The sequence below is a fragment of the Ambystoma mexicanum genome, chromosome 2q (assembly GCF_040938575.1).
Source record: "Ambystoma mexicanum isolate Mex_15411 chromosome 2q, UKY_AmexF1_1, whole genome shotgun sequence".
NCBI lineage: Eukaryota > Metazoa > Chordata > Amphibia > Caudata > Ambystomatidae > Ambystoma > Ambystoma mexicanum.
In genome coordinates this window covers 187,739,879-187,755,424 of record NC_090924.1, presented here as the reverse complement: position 1 = coordinate 187,755,424, position 15,546 = coordinate 187,739,879, and the positions used below count along the sequence as shown (strand labels likewise).

Genomic DNA, 15,546 nt, shown 5'->3' with positions numbered 1-15,546 from the left:
ACTTGCCTAAAATAATTGTATTGGTGTTAAATCAGTGGATGTCCTTATGCTTTTGATGAAATGGGTATCCTGCGTTGATTAATTGGGGTAACATCTACGTACATAGCTTACTCCATTTTGCATGGTATAAGTCATAATTATTCCAATGTTATCGTTACTGATTTGTGGCTTTTGTTTTTAATATGGCTCCATCACCTAGACAATTTAGATTGAAAAAGCATCCAAAGTTTTTACTTGCTGATTTTTTTTATTCTTAACAGTCTAAAATGATGCTGATAGACAGACATACAGTCTCATCAAAGCTTAGACTTTGAAATCATGATACGATTATGAAATGATTTTCTAAAGAGTTTTAAAAGTCATAACTTTAAAACATACAACGCAATAGATGCTAACAGTTCATTAGCTAAGCAGCAGTGTTGAGTACCAAACAGAATGTAAAATAATAGTATTCATGATAAAAAAAAAATTTAAGTGTATTTTCAAGAGGTTGGATCCAGTTTTTGGAATTCGAGATCTGAACTTTGTGAGGAAGGGATTATTTCTTGGAGGTGCGGGAATTGCTCCTCATCGTGCTGAAAATTGGGGATTTCAGGTTCCTCCGATGGATATGGTGCCACCAATTAAAAACGTCCGATGGGGCTGCCGCTTCCAGGTCTCCTACACTTTGGTGGACATTTTGCCATTCGGGAACGAGTGCGCTGGAACAACAAATAAGGACGACATTTCAGTCAAGGATAGACCTTGTCACTGATATAATGTTCATGTAGTCCTGCAAGAGGACTTCCTGCCTCTCCAGTGGAAAGGGAAGCAATGCTCTCAGTGGACGCATTCAAAGAGAAACACATTACTATGTAAAGTGGGACACAAGACAACGAAAAAAGTACTAGAGCCTAATGAAGAGGGCAGGAAAAAAAGTAAAATGGAACACGGGAAGAACCCCTTTCAACTTGCTGAGAAATACATTAAAATAGATGGAATGCATAAAAAGCAACACTTCCTTCATATAGTTGCAGATATTGTATGCCCATCTTAATGATGCATTACAGATTCCATGTTTAGTTATGTGTTGCAACACGGCACCAATGTTGCAGTGTCATAGCTTTAGGAGATCGTTGGCTGTTGAGTGTTGGCGGGTAAGACTTCCTTCGCAAGGTAGCTGATGGAGGTTGTCTGATTTGGCTCCTGGTATTTGGTCATGGCAGGTGTAGGAGGAGGGGAGTGAGGGACCCCACACTTTCAGGAGATTTTGAAAACAGGCTAGGCTGGGTAAGACACAACGATGAGGGTTTCTGCACCATGCTTTTTCCTCCTCAAAGTGAAAGTGGAAGTAAAGTGGCATAACCATCTTATCTGAGGTGCAACAACAGAGACAACCTTGAACTATTGTGCAGCAATTCATGGGCTTGGAGAAGAAACATGCATACAATCACGCAAGTGTCTCTTACCTCTTGAAGAGCAAACAGGGAAATGTTATGTTTGAATGTTAGCATGGCAGATGTGTGGTGAGGATGGGAGGATGGCTCTCTGTAGAAACAGATGTGCATTCCTCACAGTGAAATGTCCATGTGCGAGTTCACAACACAAACTTGAATAATTTGGTGTACAGTCTCTATATATCGAAAATCTTATAAAGAATGAACATACATGGAATATTTGATAACGAAAAATTGTATGAAGAATGCACTTAGGGGTGGGGTAAATGGTTACATCTTGTGGGGAAATGGTTGGGGTGAGGTTTTAGGGGTGGGAAACGGAGGTTTGAGGGGCGATACCACCCCAAAAAATAAAACGTTATATTTTTCATTATAAAAGCTTTGATATATGTTAATTCCATGTAAAGACATGTAACCGAATAATTCAGGAATCCTCACTCTCACCTGGCATCAGTGGTCGAAGTGAGCGGGAGCGGTCGGGAGCGGTGCTCCTCTACTTTTTTAAATTACCTTTTACAGCTCCTATACTTTTATTTTAAAAAGAAACCGTTCCGGAATGGTTTCGTTTTAAAATAAAAGTGTAGGAAGTGGTGCACTTTCAGTGCACTGCACTGAACATTCCCTTAAACAGCAGGTGCAACTGTTTGGTGGTGTGTATTGTGTCTGGGAGGGGACGTTGTGATGGGGTTTGTGGGGAGTGGTTGCAGGCCAGCAGGGAACATAGTTCCACTACTTATTTTCGTACACTTCGACCACTGCCTGGCATCATCAATCCGTTCAATTCTCACTGTCTGGCTAATTGTGATATAGGCTTGTAAAGGCCCACAAGACAGAGACACATGAATGTGGAAGTATGACTATTATACCCATAACATGTCTGCTTAAATTTGCATAGCAATGGGTTGCGCTCCAAAATGAGGATCCTAAACCTATGGTCAGAGTGGGACATATATGTGTCCTTTTCCAGCTAAAGGAACAGTATACAATAGTGTGAAATACTTATATCTGCATGGAATGAAGTTAAATATGGTTACAATTAACACAATCATGAGAGCTGCAATGCCACTGTAAGGCTCTTAACCAAGTTGCAGAAACACATGGGTTTGGGGAAGGACTATATATACACATACGCAAGTATATCTTACCTCGTTGCTCCGGAAGGCCGGAATGAAGGTAAACCAGGGAAATTGTATGTATGAATGCTGGCATTGCAGGTGAGTGGAGGGGCTGGGAGGATGGCTCCTGGTAGAAACAGTCTGTTTTGGAGTTCATAGCACCAGTATGGAATAATGCATGCATTCTCACCGAGCTCTCACCTCACATCATAAATCCTTTCAGTTCTCATTGTCTGGATGATTTTGATGTAGGCTTTTAAATGCCCAACAGAGATATACAAATTCACGTGGATGTCTATTTATATTGATAGCAAGCATGTTGAAATCTGCATTATGACGATTTGGACTGCATTATCATGTTCATACACAGGCAGTCCTGCTATTTTTCTTCAACCTGGTTAAAAACAACCTTGCTGTGGCACTGCAGCTGACATGTGTGTGCCTATTTAAACATATTGGTGTTGAACCTGCTAAGGGCAGCTGAGACTGAAGGGGAGATGGAGGGCTCGGGACAGTCTCTAGCTCGTTCATGTCTTTCAATGGAAGTTTATCCCCAGTGCTGTTGCAAGACACCAATATCTCAGTTTCAAACCAATTAACATCCAGAATTAGGTCTGTCATATGGACTTTGAGAATTTGTTTAGATATTCAATGTCCTGATTCAATCCGAGGTGGATCATCTAAGCATCACCTGCATTCATTTCTGTTTGAAACTGACCATGCATGATTGATTAGATCACATATACATGTTCAGGAACAGTGGTGAGAGAGAGCCCTGCAGGGGAACTTTGCCCAGGAGGTCTTACAGACTTTATTGAACTCTTATTGACTGGTACATTCGCTCCATATTTTATTTAAATCTGCACAGTGATGCAAAAGACATTGGGCTTCTTTTTAGAGTTTGGCGGGCAGTGGTGGAATCCTTATTCTAAAAGGGCACATTCTCAAGTCACCTAAGGAAAGTACAAGGAATCTGTTGCATACACCCATGCTAAATCTTTTAATTAATCGCTCTGTGCTGCGTTTCAGTGGCACGAGATGTGTCTCTACGCAGGCAAAATAAACATGAAGAAGTTGAAGAAAGTCACACAGAGTAAGCATCAGGCTGGGAAACGCACCTTAGGTGAAGGGCTGTCACAATTGATCACAATGGCGTTTCTTTCCGGGTCCAGTAGGAAGACTGCTGAGCAAGCTTTCATTACCTACATGGGGGGAGGGAAGCAGCATTGAGGACGTATGTATTGCAGAGCTATGAACATTCATTGCAATGTTTGACAAATGGCAATTTTGCTGAATTTCCTTGGGGTTGATTCTAATGCTTTTTTTACCACAAAAAAGAGTAAATAGACACACCACACACACTCTCTCTCTCTCTCTCTCTCTCTCTCTCTCTCTCCAGTGATTACAACGACTAGAACATAAGAAATGGCATTTTAACGAATAAAAACCAACAAAACAAATACAGCTTTTTAAAATTATATGTGGGGGTGGGGTTAGGGGTTAAATCTGGTGGGGAGGGGTTGCGGTGAGACCTTAAAGACGAGGAACCCAGCGACTGGATTGGACCCCCAAAAAAGAAAATCAGTATTTTTTTCGTTATTTGGGGTTTGCTAAAATGAATTCTGTTGTAATGTGCTTACTAGCTGAGTGGATGACATCACTGCTGAATGGAATGTAGTGATGTCAGTGTGAGTGGAGTGTTGGTGTGTGAAGGTTCGAAGCTTGGCAGTTGGAGTTATGCTGACTAGGAAGGACATGCCAATGTTTTGTTCCTGGCATTGAACTACAATAAATCTACTTAATAACTTACCTGCTGGCTCGGGTGTTCTTCAGCTTCCAAGTTATTACACTGGCGACGAGGATGGGATTCCTGTCGTGGAGGGGGCAGACCAGATCCAGGAAACATTGCCCTCCATATAATTCATGTCCTTGAGGAAGTCAGCAAGTAGGGGCCCCCAGTTGTTGGACTAGGCTGATTCCTTCTTCAGCAGGCCTGCGGTGCTGAATTGAGGTCCTAGTCGGCACACAGTCCGTGTGCAGTGTTAACAGCAACAGCTGTTCCAGTGTGGGCCGCCTGTCCCAGTTACCGGGTGGTTCTGGGAACGGTAATTTATCGGCACACAGTTCGGTGTGCAGTGATCTGAGGAGTGTCTGTCGTCAAGACCAAGCTGCCGGGTGGAGTTTGTGGTAGGCAGATCCTCAACTGGTGTTAGCCTGGCCAGTGCCTGGAGTCGTACGGCACACAGGTCGGTGTGCAGAGCCGTGAGGAGTTGTTGTTCTGGCTCCAGACGTCCTGTTCAGAGCCCCCGCACCTTCAAAACCTGAGGTGAGCTGCTCGAACGTGGCTGGTGCCAGCACGGGAGCCTCGGAGAGGGAGGCGGCTTCTGCTTTCCAGCATGGTGAGGAGCGAGCGGTTCCCGAGCGGCATCTGAGCGCCGCGATTAACTCCTGGGATCCCAGCGCCCAGTGACAGAGTTGCCAGGAGAGCTTTTGGGCAGAGACGCATAGTGCGCGGGTCCGGATCCAGCTTTCGGCTGTCGCGAGTGGTCTGCGGCGGTGGTCCAAGGAGAGAGAGTCCGGAGGAGGCGTGCTGGGCAGTGGATTTCCATGGAATCGTGGCCATTCGTGCGAGGCAGTGTTGTTGCTTCGCCGGCAGCTCGGGTGAAGTGATGACGTGGCCTTTTTGTGGGCGTGCGTTCCAGCAAAGGAAGATGGAACGCGTGCGTTTGGTTGGATGGAGCGTCGTACGTTCCTCAACGGTGACGTTGCCTGGGTCTCTGCCTGCGTTCCAGCGTGGTCAGCTGGAGCGCAGGGAAGCATTTTGTTTCGTCGACTGTGCGCGGTGTGGAGACATGGCAGTAACACATCATGGACAATGCGGTTCATCAGTGAGGCGCACTTACCTGCATGGGCGAACGTTGCTTGAAGCTGCAGGTTTGACTTTAGTGCGGCATTTACGTTATATTCATGCAGGATTGTCAGGGCAGGTATAGGGAATTGCCTGTGCCCTGTGACTCGAGATGGTGTTGCGCAGGCTGTAAACAGTCTAGATATCTTAGTGAATTGTTGTATCATTGTGCTGGCTATGTTGGTTCGTAGTGTGTAGTGTGTGAGCGTGTGCATGGGCCCGTGTGAGTGAGTGAATGCGCGCGCTAAGAGTTGTGTATGGCTGGGTGTTGAGGATGAATAAAGAAATTGCAATTTGTGTGCTAATTAGTAGTTGAGTGTGTTCCTGCAGTATATTGCATTAAATTGCATATGTTGTCACTCATCCAATGATTCTTTGCAGGTGGAACTGTTCATTACTTAAAATGTTTGCTTGCAGGTTGTATTTCCATTATTGGGGGTACGGACTCGTGGGTGGGGGCACTTGCGGGTTGAATTGCTTTGTGAACAGCATTGTTTATCCTGTGCTGTGTGTGTATTTATATGCGCCTACAGCTATCCTTTACCAATAATTACGTGATATAATGCATTTTTACACATCATTTTGTATTTAAAATGTGTGCAATGTTTTGCGTGTATGCCAACCATCCGGTTTAGGGGTTTGCATTGGTGCGTGAGGTGAACGTTGCGTTGTGTGGGAGTGGTTGGTTATTGAGGTGTTCTGCTGGGGTGCAGCAGGTGAGGCTGGACCTGGGGTCCATGATGAGTGGTGAGGGCTGCGTGTTGCAGTTTGGCTGGACCAGGGGTCCACAGTGTGAAGTGTGCTGCGTTTTGCGTTGGGAGTAGGCTGGACCAGGGGTCCACGGTATGTGGTAGGTGTGCTGCGGGTGGCAGTAGGCTGGACCTGGGGTCCAAGGTATGTAATAGGTGTGCTGCAGGAGGCAGTAGGCTGGACTTGGGGTCCAAGGTGTGGTAGGTGCTGCAGATGGCAGTAGGCTGGACCAGGGGTCCACGGTATGTGGTAGGTGTGCTGCGGGTGGCAGTGGGCTGGACCATGGGTCCGTGGTGGTTACTGTGTGTTTGGTGCGTGACTGGTTCAGGTGGTTGGTCGTGGTGTTGTGGTATCCTTAGGGGTGCTGTGGTGAACTGTTCCGTTGTTGTGCTTGTTGTTGCTCTGTTGAGCTGTGTGGAGTGTGTCCGGGGGTGGCAGCCCTGGTGTCCTAGGGGGCAGACTAGGACGGGAGGATGTTTGTGCACTGAGGGTTGAGGAGTGTTAGGTAGTTATCTATTGGGAACGCTGGGTCGTGGCAGGACTTAGGTTCTAAGGGGCAGCTTGGAACAGGTGGAGGTGCGTAGTTTTTATTTTGTTTCTAGAAGGTTGTCCAGTTCTGTTTTTGGAAGGAGTGAGCCCTTTGTAGAATGCGTTGGGTTCCTCTCTGTTTGTTATAAAGGGAGGAGTGGAAGTGGGGTAGAGTTGGGCGTAGGACTTGGTATAAGGGTTTGGTAGACACTTACGTGTCAAGTTGCCCAACGTGTTGGCACAGTGTTAGTATCTTGGGGGTGCCATGTAGGTTTTATTGGGTTCTTACTCCTTTGGTGGAGCACTTTCCTGTTCCTTGGTGTGTCGGGGTTTTGGTGTTCTCTGGGGGCAGTTTCTTGTCGCCAGTGGTGTAACTAGTTGGAGCATTACGTGCTGGCCACACGTATATGCAGGGGTTTTTGTCTGGTGATGGTTTAGGTGTGATCATTATCTGTTTCCAACAAAGTAAAGGAGGGAGAAGTGTTGTAATGTGCTTACTAGCTGAGTGGATGACATCACTGCTGAATGGAATGTAGTGATGTCAGTGTGAGTGGAGTGTTGGTGTGTGAAGGTTCGAAGCTTGGCAGTTGGAGTTATGCTGACTAGGAAGGACATGCCAATGTTTTGTTCCTGGCATTGAACTACAATAAATCTACTTAATAACTTACCTGCTGGCTCGGGTGTTCTTCAGCTTCCAAGTTATTACAAATTCGTTATTTATTTATTTGTTAAAATCACATAGATCCACATACCCTTGACCCCTTAACCTCCCTCCCTTTATACCTACCCAAACTTACCATCTATATATTGGTGGGAAAAAAATCTTCTAAAAATGCAGCATAATTTGGCAAAATAGCCATACTACAAAAGTGGGTAATGGTTAAATCATATAGGCCATAATGAACAGTACACACTTTGTGCAGAGAGGTCCTACAATGTAATAAACCAAAACGTATAATTATAATTTGGCAGTGACCTGAAATAGACACACGTGCTTCCTGTCTAAATCCATCAATTCAACAGTGAGTAATCCGAAGAAATCAGTGAGGTCATTAGTATAAGCGAGGCCCATACAGGGGATCCCCACAATTCCTGGTCTAACAAATCTGGTCGAAGCTCATTCATGCCTTTCACGGTACATTATGATTTTAATGATACTGCCAAAGGATGGATTTTTGTTTAATTAAGCATGATTAAGAGATATTTTAGGAGAAGGGTGGAGATATTATTTTACTTAGCAAACTAATATAAATAATTCCCGAAAAATGCTTGACACCGTCGAGGTTCCCTATGTGGAACATTTTTTTTTTACTGCCCCAGCCTCTATGCATTGCCTGAAGCCTCCCTAGAGCGTTATAACTTTGAAAATTAAAAAATCCTGCGATTCCTGTCACCCATGGTACAGGGCACTGAACCCTGGGGTAAGGTTTTAATGATTGCGGGGCAACTAAAATATATGCTCTTTAAATTATTGTTTGTGGCACAAACAAGGCAGCATACATTCTAAATGGCTCCTCCAAATTGTGTTTTCGGGGGAGCAGATGGCGGTTGAAGGTCAGTTTACAAGTGTGTTTGTGAGAAGCAACACACTATACAGTCATGTCATGTGTGGCAGCTTGAGACAGTCTTGGCCTTTCCCTGGCACAAGGAGATCGAGGCCCAAGCTTACAATGGAAAAATGAAAACTACAAATTCCAGAATGCAAAATGAAAAGCCTGTATTTTCTTCTAGGTGTCACACTTAATATGAGACTGATTGGCAGAGATTCCACATGTTTTACATTCAACATTCAATGGCTTTTTCTCTTCCTTCTTCTGATCCAATGTTATACTTACACTAAAATGTAGCTTATTTTTAACTATGCCAATCTCAGAAAGACTTTTAAAACTAGACAAGATAAATCAGAACCTCGACTCTCCTTATCCACGCGCACGTGTCTTGAGGAAATTACAATATTCCTCAAAGTTATCAGTGCTTCATATATTTGCCTACATTATGATTTAGAGATGTATTCATAGTCCACTGCAAACCTTTTGCAAACACCTTTGCCAACCCTCTAGATGTGCCTTCCCCACCTTCTTTTCTCTCTTTCTAACCATCTTCATTGCTCCCCCACAACTCACCCATTTCTCACTCCTCCAATTTGCGAGATCCCAAAAGTCCCAGCTCTCAATTCTTTCACCCTTTAAATTGACCCAAATTCTTCCACACCCTCCTGTTCTTCTGTTCCTCCACAACATTCACATGTTGCTGCCATTACAAGGACACACATCAATTTCCCACTCTGCAGCTCCCAACTAAGTCCCCTCTCAATTCTCCCTCATCTCAAGCTTCTTCTCTTTCCCACGGATTCTTTATTCTTCTAGCTGAATGATTTTTCTTCATACTATGTTACTTTTGTGGTCATTATGACTGCCCTCTAACTCTCTCATTCCTTCCATCTCCTACTTCAACTTAGCGTGGCTGGTGCTCCATATACGAATAGTGGTGCTCGTTGTCTTTGTCTGTACACACCTCAGAGTCCTCCCTCACACTTTGGGGGCCATGTCTCAGCCCTGAGATAAATGTCCAGACTGACACAGCTTGTGATAGAGATGATGGGAAATATAAGAGCACAGGTGAATGCATTGTGTTCAGACAAATCTTTGAGCTTGTCTGCTTTGGACTATTTCATGAACACCATTGCTTCAGCTGAACACTCCTGAGCCCCAACCCTCTGAACACTACACCCACACTGAAACGTGACAGGGCATTGCTAGTTTGCTTATGGCCAACCAAATTTAAATGTGCAGGTTAATGTCTTGCCTCAGAGTCCTTGACTGTAGTTGCCTTCCACCAGAGGCCCACAGGAAAGATGAAAATTCTGGGGACTCTCCAAAAAATAAAAAGAGATGAATCCACAGTTAACCTTCCAGAGGTACTCTCTCTCATTTATTATTGTAACAGTGAATATTGTCCACTTCCAAGCAAGATATTTGACGTACTCCATAGACCTAAACATCATTAATAGACTGCAAACTGCTCTGCCATGTACACAGAACATTGCATGGACATTCACCTATTTTTAATTGGATTTACTTTGTTTCCATTGCAGCGGTCTTCCAACTGTGAGGTTTGTTCCCCTAAAAGGGCATGAAGATTACAGGGGGACAAAAGGCTATTCAAAAAGGTAGTACAATGTCTGCTTCAATAGAAACTATAAGCAGATATGGAATCTGGGGGTTGGGGCAGTGACACAAATTTTAGGTTTGGCAGTAATATTTCTCCTCAAGAGAGGGCTCAACATAAACACATGTTGTATGTGTGCGGCGGGGGTGGGGGGTGTTGTACACAATGAACACACGCACCTGCATGCTCACACCAGGAAAAATACAACCCGCTAGAGAAAGGCCCAGGACACTCTTGGAAGGATAACAAGTATTTATTTCTACAAAAATAGGAATGCATCAGCAAAGAACTTTGCTGCCGCAGAACGTTCTGAGGTTTGTTGGCATGTGTGGCACATTATAAACACAAACAGCGTCACTAGTGATGTCAACATATATAGTACAATTCTGCAACAGGGATTGGCGGGAGGCCTATCGATGTAGGGCCTGCTCCATATGGGATGCCGGCCCATTGGTCCATCTTCATCTGTCCATCTTGGTTCACGTGGGTGCTGCTGGGCTCGTCATCCGCGGTGAGCTGACCTAACAATTAATTAGTTGCTCCAAAACACACTGGGCCTCATTACGGGTCCGGTGGTAGCCATGCTGGAAAAACCATCAGGCTGCCGCTGGACCTGAAATACCATTTTGCCTGCGTGATTGCTGGCATCACCGTGGCATTACAATCCCGGTGACCCGGTAATTCCGGAGGTGGAATTCCGTAATTCCCCATTCCCATGGAGTCCCGTTGGACTCCATGGGGATGGGGACAATGGAAACACTGGTTCCGTTTATGATGGAGCCGGTTTTTCCATTTCCGCCTGCAGGCGGGTGGCGTTACTCCCGCCAGGTGAGACCTGGCGGGAGTGACACCTCCCGCCTACAAAACTCAGAATCAGCCGGTCTGGAAACAACAGTGGTGGCGGATTTACCGCCACCATTGTTTCCGGACCGGCAGGGTCATCATGAGGGCCAATGTTATTCTTACGATTGTAACAATGCACCTGGCAGATACAGGGATGGGCTTGGGGGAGAACGAGGTCACACTAACTCACACACACTTCACTTGCTCCCAGACAGATCAGCAACCCCCAAGGTCCACCACCTTAGTTTTAGGCTAAAATTCTGATGCCACCCTGCACCTCTCTGCACAAATCGAGTGACCCATTTCTTAAGGCGCGATAGCCTTGCCTTCTGATCTTAGTGATCGATCGAGGGGTGTAAAAGTGTTATGGTCATGGTCTGAGTTTGGACAGGACCATGGCATGCGGGGTCAATTGATGAAAGCATGGTAAAGCTGTATTTCTCATGTGGGGATTGTTGAGGGCAAGAGGGCCTTGCTATCTGTTCTGTTGGATGGTACTGCCAAGATGCGCTCAGCTTCCTTCTCATGACCTTTTAGGGCACATTCTTCACAGGGCGCGAGGGCCTGTAATTCTCTGAACAATAGAGGGGGCTGTGGATCTCTCAGACCAGGCCAGGGTGGGGGTGGTGTTCGTGCGCGTGCAAGGAGCCTAATACTAACACACAAAATACTGTTCACCACACTTGGGCCTTACTTCCAAGATCGATATCTGGTTTGTAACCCTGTTTTAGACCTTGGTGCTGGAAGTGGTATATACCAATATGTATTTTTGGTACTCCATTTTCAGTCTTGAATGATGAGGGACACCATTTTGTGCTTGAGATAGGTTGAATTTAATATTCCATAGGTTGAATTTTAGACATCTTGTGCCGTTTTGTTGGCGGACATCTCAAGTGCAGTTAAATATATGCGTTATGCTGTTTGGATTTGAAAGAGTGCCGACACATCTTTCAACCATAGGTCTTTCTCAAGGCATGGACTGGTCAGCTAGTAGGTCCTGGATAGGATTGTCTGTTTACGTCTGGTGAGTAAGGCTGGTTAGCTTCCATTCCTGGTTGGGCAGATGGCGGTGATCTGATGTGCTCACAGAGATCGTCCGAGTTGCGATCCAATTCTAAAAATACGCATTGGTATATACAACTTCCAGCGCCAAGGTCTAAAACAGGGGTACAAACCAAATCTCGTTCTTGACTTAAACTTGGGACTGCAACCCTAACTACCGGCAGCAGGAAATATAACCTCATATGGAGAAACCTAAATATACTAGCGCAGAGTTCCACAATTCCAGTAAGCTCCCACATCTGAGTTACATTACTTCCAAGATGGCTGCCACTTGCCAAAATGGCATTCACACTATCATCTATCATATAGCTTATGATGCATGCCCTATGGTGATTGCGTACCTCCCTATATGTGCACTCCCCTCGCCCCTGCTTGCTCCCTGGATGAGCTCTATTAGTGTCTAGTTCTTGTTTGGTCTCGCCAATGGGTGTGGGAAGAGCCTCTCTCCTTCCCAACATTGCCCCCTTCCGTTAATTCTATATTAACGAACTCGCTGCAGTGTCAATGGCAACTAAATTTTAATATATTTTTTCCTCCCCCCTTCGCACCCTCTGAAACCTTTCAGCTTCTAGGAATGGTGGCTACTCGACCTTTGGAACCCATGCTCTACAAACATCTCGTAAACTCGCTGCAGACTGGGTATATTCTTCTGGGGTACATGTCATAGAAATACAACCCCCACCCAGTGCACAGTCTAATTCTCGGGGTCTGGTGGGGTTGTCATTATGGTGCCACAGGGCTATAGGGGGTAGTACATTTTTACCATGCAGGGTTTGTTGGGGTTGTCTGTCTGAGTACCTGTCTCTGTGGTACCGCGAGGTGCTTTGGGTGCCCTCCAATCAAGACCATCATCATTGCGCTACTGGGCACTGCTTTGGTATAACATCAGAGTCCCATTTGGCATGTGCAAAAAATGACCAAAATAAAGACAATGACAGGTACCAGCATCTTCACAATCGCCCATGTTAGGGAGAATTTTCATTTTAGTGCTTAATTCCCCCGCCTTAGAGACCCCCAGCTCTTCCGCTGGACTTTCGGACATTTTAATTGTAACCCTGGATTGAGTGAGCCCTTTTTTCTCTCTCTCATTTGTTTTGACCTGATTTGGATTATATGTTTCCTTTGTTTTTGGAGTCTAACAAACTCCATAGGCATCTACTTTTTGTATGGTGACACACCTCACCTTCAGTGCAGTGTCACAGAGAAATCCTTTAGATTTCTCCTAAGGTTTAAATACATTTTCTTGTGTGAGCTACTGTTCCCAAGAATAGTAAAGTGAAATTGACTTTACTTACCTTTTCTCTTTGTGGGTCCAGAACACACAATCTTATGTAGAGTGCTGGTGGGTTACTTAGTTGCCCCTTATCCTACCTACTCATGTAAAAAGTGTTATGGTACCCTCACTACTTTAAATGGCTGGTAGCAGTGGGCTATTTTCCCACCATTGTGCTTTTCTGCCACAGGCTGAATCCTCAGCTGCAGTATAGCACCCATGGGTGACCATTTTGTCAAAATGGCCATGGTCTTTTTTTATGCCATTTTTTGTTTGTGAGGTCTTTCTTGGGCTTTACTTTGCGTGCCAAGCCAGGTTTGAGCCCTTTGTTTATTTTGCCTTTGGCGTGCTTCAGTACTGAAACCTGCCTCTGACTCCAGTGTGTCTAGATGGGCAGGAAGTGATTGAGGTTCCCGAAACTCCCCTGTCTTTTGTCTTTAGGAATGCATGAATGCACCCAGTCTGGATTGTCTGGCTGGCTGTCCTTTCAAGACAACCACCATGTTGTTTGAGTGACAGGTAGGCTGTGTGTGAATGGGAGAAACCTCTTTAAAAGGTGAGGGTTTTTGGAACTACAGACAGAGTCGACCACTGGAAGAACAACCTGATGAAGAAACTGTGAACAAAGCTTGCTGCATCCTCCTGTTCTGCTGTGTTGAAACTCCTTTTTCTGATCGCAAGGGAAGCTCCCGAAAGGGAAACTGCTTCCTTTGTGTTAGTGGGACCAGCTAACCCAGAGACAAACTCCACTGGATCATCTTCCCCAACTGGATGTACTTCTTTGCTGCTGCAGGAACCGAGTGCCAGGGGTCGAGAAATCTGTAGTCAAGTGCAACGTCTGTCCGGGGATCCAGGAATCTCCCAGGCACCCTACAGAAACTTGACTACCAGAGCATGAGTCTCCTCACCAGAGAGCAGGACTCAAGGAGTGAAGGAAGCCCAACCGGTATCCAAGATACGCAGTGGTGCTGTTTACCCAGCGCTGAAACCGTGAAGTGCTGTTGACCTGAAAAGAGCCCGTAGCTGCCGCCGACCTCCAAATTGCAGCCGCAGGAGTCTACCAGACAGAAGCCAGGTGGACCACTCTTCTTCTAAGCAAAGGTAGTGTTCTGACTTCGGGTACTTACCTGGCCTGGCTGACCTCGTTCCTCACAGATTGACCCTCCCAGGTCCAACTTGGGTCCTTCCTTTCATCTATCTTCCTCTCTACCTGTGGTGTTCCCCAGGGGTCTAACCTCTCGCCCTGGCTTTTCAACCAATACCTGGCAACTCTCGCCCACTGCATTGCCACTTTCTGCTCAAATTTCCAGTGCTACGCTGACGACACTCAACTCATTTTCAGGCTGCCCTCTGCCACCTCCTCTCCCTCTCTCATCTCTAATTGCCTAACTGCCATTCAAGATTGGTGTGCCGCCAATGATCTTTGTCTGAATGCCAGCCAAACGGAGATCCTCCTCATCGGCACTCCTTCACCATCCTTTCCCCTCACTCTCTGGCCGGCCTCCCTTGGCCCTCCTCCTACCCCCACCTGCGAGGCTAAGAACCTCAGGGTCATCATTGACTCCACTCTTTCCTTCTCCGCCCACATCTCTGAGGTCTCTAAAAAGTCAAATTTCCGACTGCACCTCCTCAGAGGTACTCTGCCTTTCCTCTCCTTCCCCCAGAAGCTCATGGTATCCCAAGCTCTGGTTCTTTCTAGCTTGGACTATTGTAACAGCCTCTTTCTAAATCTACCTGTCTCTACTCTCCGCCCTCTGCAACTAATCCAGAACAGGACTGCGAGACTTGTCCTTGGCCTCAAGCCCTGGGATCATATCTCTCCAGCTCTGAAATCTCTCCATTGGCTCCCAGTGGATGCAAGGATTAAATTCAAAACCCTCTGCATTGTCCACAAGGCTTTCTGGGGCCTGGGTCCAAAATACCTTCAGCTATCCCTGCGCAAATACCTCCCCTCTCAAGCTCTTTGCTCCTCTACCTCCAACTCCCTCAGGGTCAGTCGTTTTTCAGAGAAACGAGCTGGGGGTAGATCTCTGTCTTCGGCTGGGGCCTCCCTCTGGAACAGCCTCCCTGCCACTCTAAAACTTAAGGAGAACCATCTCCGGTTCCGGAAGCACCTCAAGACCTTCCTCTTTTCTTCTGCCTTCGCTCCCCCTCTCCCCTGCTGATCTGATCTCTCTTGGCACCATGCACCTGGCCACCCTCTGTCCTCCGGGCCCAGGTACCTGCTCACCCTGCCACCCTCTTGCACTGCCTCCGGGCCACCCCTTGCACTGGGGTCTGTATCTGTACCCATACAGCCCCCCCTTATTCTTACTGCACTTATCAGACCTACCCTGTCTGCTGCCTTAAACCTAGCACTTGCAAATTGCTGGCTGCACTAAAACTGTTTGTTGCCTTTATTATTTATTTATTGTTATTTATCTGTTTCTCCTCTACTTCGCACTTTCCACTTCTCCCCCCTCC

General features: G+C 46.1%; 1 protein-coding gene across 1 annotated transcript in view; it reads right to left on the bottom strand.

Moving 5' to 3' along the window:
- Window positions 1-227: 227 nt before the first annotated feature.
- Window positions 228-15,546, bottom strand: part of LOC138568928 (cathelicidin-2-like) — a 73,302-nt gene continuing 57,983 nt past the window's right edge. The window contains exons 3-4 of the mRNA XM_069646700.1: window positions 3,670-3,753; window positions 228-701 (exon numbers count right to left, since the gene is read on the bottom strand). Of these exons, the coding sequence (XP_069502801.1) occupies window positions 624-701; window positions 3,670-3,753 (162 nt within the window). The 3' untranslated portion in view covers window positions 228-623. The remainder of the gene's footprint in view (window positions 702-3,669; window positions 3,754-15,546) is intronic.